The sequence below is a fragment of the Alosa pseudoharengus genome, unplaced genomic scaffold (assembly GCF_046254945.1).
Source record: "Alosa pseudoharengus isolate Yale_2024_CS ecotype anadromous, Long Island Sound unplaced genomic scaffold, YU_APseudo_1.1 YU_APseudo_1.1_scf_8, whole genome shotgun sequence".
Taxonomy (NCBI): domain Eukaryota; kingdom Metazoa; phylum Chordata; class Actinopteri; order Clupeiformes; family Clupeidae; genus Alosa; species Alosa pseudoharengus.
The window spans coordinates 2,452,834-2,457,833 of record NW_027468870.1 but is presented as its reverse complement, the minus strand read 5'-3'; the positions used below and the strand labels follow the sequence as shown (position 1 = coordinate 2,457,833).

Here is a 5,000-nt window from a genome sequence, read left to right as displayed (position 1 = left end):
GAGATAATGTCTGCTAAAATAGTATTACCCCCCCTTGTACCGTATCTCCAGGTTGAAGTTCCCAGGTATAGTGACCATTGATGTCGTGACAAAGGACATAAGTCCACAAGGTATCATCTGAGAAAAACCCAGACAGGATTCTAGCAACCTCTGGACATCCTTTGCACACGAACCTGGCAAATGACAGACAAGGCAAATCTTCCAAACTCCCTGAATTCGGAAGGTGGAGACACAAAACAGGCACATCACAAAAACTCAGTCCATCCTCCTGTAGAGAGTAGGAGGAAACTACAGGAGCAACAGGCACTGGACTCACACGCATTATCAAATCACTGTCAACAGGCAAAGGTAGAGCAGAGTTTGAAATTTCAGCACCACTGTGCGTGGACAGCGACCGGGATGGTGTACGAATTTCAGCACCATCGGCCGTGGACAGCGGCCGACGCGCTGAACTGGAAGAACACACAATGGGATTCTCAAGTGCCATAAACGAATCACCCAAGTCAAAACGTGACTTGCATGCTTGAGTTCGAGCAACTACACGCCCTGGACAGACGTCAGATAAACTGGAGTCTGCTTTGGTGTGTTCAGGAGGTTTCGAAATGTCCTCAGGAAGAACTTTCTCATGTGCGAGGTCATTTCCCACAATAAACTGAATACTGTTCATTGGCAGCTGAGAACAAACGGCCACGTTAACAAACCCAGAAATCAAATCACTCTTAACATGAACAGTGTGTAACGGAACTTTTAACATTCCCATTTCAATTCCTTGTACTAAAACGTCAGAACCACAGTAACTTTCTTCAGAAAAAGGCAAAGTAGATGCAACAATAAAACTCTGAGCTGAACCGGTATCTCTCAAAATCTTGATCGGAACACTGTCCCTCTCCCGCCCCGAGAGAGACACCATTCCTTCAAAGACGAACGGATCAAAAGTGGACTCTAATTCCCAGTATGAATGTTCTGAATTTACAGTGCGCACAAGGCCAGCACTTTTCGCATTCTTCCGCTTTGGAGAATAATTTTTCCTTTCCAGGACCGGACATACCGCAATGAGGTGACCAACCTCATGGCAGTAGTAGCATTCACGAGACTCACTTTCCGGAGGTGACTTAGGCCTTGGCCTAATGAACTCTGAATTTCGCCAGCTTTGCCTCGGACTGGAAGGCTGAGCTGAATATCGACGACGAGGAGGAGGAGGAGAAGAAAAGAGAAAAGACGTTTTGTGCGTTAACACAAATTCATCAGAACAGACAGCAGCATGCTCCAGTGTTGTCACTTTTTGGTCATTTAAATACATCGCTACTGCGTCTGGAATACAATTCTTAAACTCTTCTAATAAAATCATTTCTCTAAGATCTTCTTTCGTGTGTGCATTGATCGCATTACACCACCGATCAAATATTCTCCCCTTCTCTCTAGCAAACTCTACAAACGTAAGTTCATCCGTTTTTTTAAGAGTCCTAAACTTTTGTCTGTAGGCTTCGGGTACCAACTCATATGCATGTAAAATTGCCGTTTTTACTGCATTATAATCAGAACTTTGCTGAAGACTAAGGGCCGAATATACAGCTTGTGCTTTGCCACTAAGCACAGTCTGCAAAAGCAAAGTCCAGACTTCAACTGGCCAGTGTAAGGTTACCGCAACTCGTTCAAAATGCGTAAAATACACCTCAACTTCACGTTCATTGAATGGTGGTACCATGCGAATGTTACGGCTAACATCGAAAGGTTGGGCTGGTGGTCGAACAGGCGAAACAGGAGCAAGAGGATCACCACCGATGTCAGGCGATGGTACAGACGGAGCATTAGTAACAGAAACTCCAGTTACACCATCAAGCGGAGGCGCATCAGAATCGCCACCCGAAGTACCAGCAGCTGAATAAGAGACACCGACATAAGAACTCGAAGGAGCCGAAGAGACACGAACAGGAGAAGTAGAAGGCCGCAAGCTATGCGATGGATAGGCGGAACGCACTGGTGGAGGGACGGTAAGTCTTTTCTCAGCCAGCTCTAGCTCAAGCTTGCGTAAAACAAAATTGCGCTCATCGCACTGGTGTTGGTAGTCACGCTGTGCCTGCTTTTCCTGCGCATCTAATTCTAATTTCTTCAACTCAAACTGAACTTGTAATTTCTTAAGTTCAATTTCTTTGGCAATCTCCTTTTCCTGGACTACTCTACTTTCTCTGTCTGCACGTAACTTCGCTGCCTCAAACTGCAGTTTACGCTCCTCCAAGGCGTACTCCCGCAGCTTAAGTTCTTGCTCGGAACCAGCTGTGATAGCTGACGAATCCGAAGCAAGCGGTGAGGTAGGATTTTCCTCTCGAGCAGGAAAAATCTCATTGGCTATCAGGCCGTCAACTACTGCCTTCAAAAGTGCTTCCTTAAGTTTTTTGTGTTCCGATGTAAGGCTAATAGAATACCGGTCTGCAATCTCAACTAACTGGTCTTTCGTACAAGTTTGCAACAAAACCTCTGAAGGACTCTGAATAAACTGCTCTACCACAGACATTTTAACTTAGACACAGTGCAAACAAAATCAAAGTGATATTTTTAACGAATAATCAACTTCTGTGATAGACAGATTAACAAGATGCAGTAGGCCGGACTCACATAGTCACAAGATATTTATCAAATGGGCCTTTACTAAAATTTCTTTTCCCCCTCCACCACCAAATCGAAGGCTCACGAAACAAAGGAACTAAGAGGGGAATTCAGAAATAAGCCCGGAAAATGAGTTTGCCGAATCAAGCACAGCACGCCACGAAAACAACGTCCTTTGTCTAGCCCGACAAAGACGCTCACAAAAAAAATACTGACAGTACTAAAACGTTATCCAATAAATCTGCCAATTTACCGATGCTGTGTCAAAAAACAAACTATAGGCCAAGCGAAAAAACAGTGCAACCATCCAAAAAATACAAAAAAAAGACTGAAAAACACAGCGCTGTAACCTTAACCCCGACTGGGCGAAACCCTGGACCCTACTTACCTACCCCAGAAAATAAACTAAGCCTCAAATATCTTCGAAAGCTTACCAATTGAAAACTCATAAGGAGTCTCCCCCCCGGATTTGCTTTCCAAAACCCACTACCAAATCAAAGAAACAATCAAAAAGCTAACTTACGTTTCTCAGTTACAGAGCGCCTAAAAAACAGAATTAGAATCACGGAAAAAAGCGGACGGATGCACATTCAAAAATACGAGAAAAGGCCTATTCAGAAGTAGCTGAGCCCCCCTAAAGTTTGTCAAAAATCGGGTTCAAAAATCGGACGAGCCCTCATTTTATGTCCCCTGCTAGGGGTCAGGGAACTATAACAAAACTAAATAAAGCAAGGGCAAAATACGGCAGACAACGGTGGATAAATTTGAAAATAATCAATAATTTATTATAATTAAACTAGGCAAAAATTAACATTCAAAACAATATCAAGCCACGGCCAGAAGGCCGCAAAAACAAAGCCAGAAGGCCAAAAACGAAGCCGCCCAATTTCCAGGCCTCTCTCCCAGACTCTCACTCTGAGAGGGACTGGAGACCTGGGCGAAAGCGGAAAACGGAGAACAAAGCTTAGCGTGGCGAGGCAGCGGTGGCGTTCTGCGAGGAACCAAAAAACGAGCAGGCCCCCCCTGGAGTGACGTCAACCAACCCCTTTTATAGGGCTGGTCCAGCAATTAAGCCCCCTGCTGGAGTGTCTGAAAAATACAGAGAGACAGCAGGAACACAAACAGCTAGGGACGTAACAGTGATATATATGACCTCATCAGTGATAGATATATATATGACCCCATCAGTGATATATATATATATATATATGACCTCATCAGTGATAGATATATGACCTCATCAGTGATAGATATATGACCTCATCAGTGATATATGACCTCATCAGTGATATATATATGACCTCATCAGTGATATATATGACCTCATCAGTGATATATATGACCTCATCAGTGATATCTGACCTCATCAGTGATATATATGACCTCATCAGTGATAGATATCTGACCTCATCAGTGATAGATATATGACCTCATCAGTGATAGATATGACATCATCAGTGATAGATATGACCTCATCAGTGATATGACATCATCAGTGATAGATATCTGTCCTCTCTTCCGACGCTCTGTGTTCCAGAGGTGACGCGTATCGGCCGGGACGACGCTGCAGTGCCTCAGGACATCACCATCCAGGGCCACGGAGTACGGCCAGAACACTGCGTCATCACCAACAGGTCAGGGGTCGTGATCCTTGACCCCTGCGGCAACCTCTGCAGCCTCGATGGAGTCCCCATTACCCGGCCAACCCAGTTGAGACAGGGTAAGTGTGTGTGTGTGTTTGAGTGTGAGACTGAAATACTTCCCACTGAAGTATCAGTCTGATACTGTATGAGTGCCCAGTTGTGTAGTTGCCCAATAGAGCAGTGTAGAGCAGTGTAGTTGTGTAGTTACACAATAGTGTAGTTGTGTAGTTGTGTAGTTGCCCAATAGAGCAGTGTAGTTGTGTATTATGTAGTTGTGTAGTTGCCCAATAGAGCAGTGTAGTTGTGTAGTTGCCCAATAGAGCAGTGTAGTTGTGTAGTTGTGTAGTTGTGTATTGTGTAGTTGCCCAATAGAGCAGTGTAGTTGTGTAGTTGTGTAGTTGCCCAATAGAGCAGTGTAGTTGTGTAGTTGTGTAGTTGTCCAATAGAGCAGTGTAGTTGTGTAGTTGTGTAGTTGTATAGTTGCCCAATAGAGCAGTGTAGTTGTGTAGTTGCCCAATAGAGCAGTGTAGTTGTGTAGTTGTGTAGTTGTCCAATAGAGCAGTGTAGTTGTGTAGTTGTGTAGTTATATAGTTGCCCAATAGAGCAGTGTAGTTGTGTAGTTGTGTAGTTGCCCAATAGAGCAGTGTAGTTGTGTAGTTGTGTAGTTTCCCAATAGAGCAGTGTAGTTGTGTAGTTGTGTAGTTGCTCAATAGAGCAGTGTAGTTGTGTAGTTGTGTAGTTGCCCAATAGAGC

The 5,000-nt window shown here is 44.2% G+C and overlaps 1 protein-coding gene across 3 annotated transcripts in view; it reads left to right on the top strand.

Moving 5' to 3' along the window:
* phldb2a (pleckstrin homology-like domain, family B, member 2a) overlaps nucleotides 1-5,000 on the top strand; it is a 91,019-nt gene that overhangs the window by 9,974 nt on the left and 76,045 nt on the right. For all 3 annotated transcript variants that reach the window (XM_076273727.1, XM_076273726.1, XM_076273728.1), the window contains one exon: nucleotides 4,142-4,324. In XM_076273727.1, coding sequence (XP_076129842.1) covers nucleotides 4,142-4,324 — 183 coding nt within the window. The remainder of the gene's footprint in view (nucleotides 1-4,141; nucleotides 4,325-5,000) is intronic.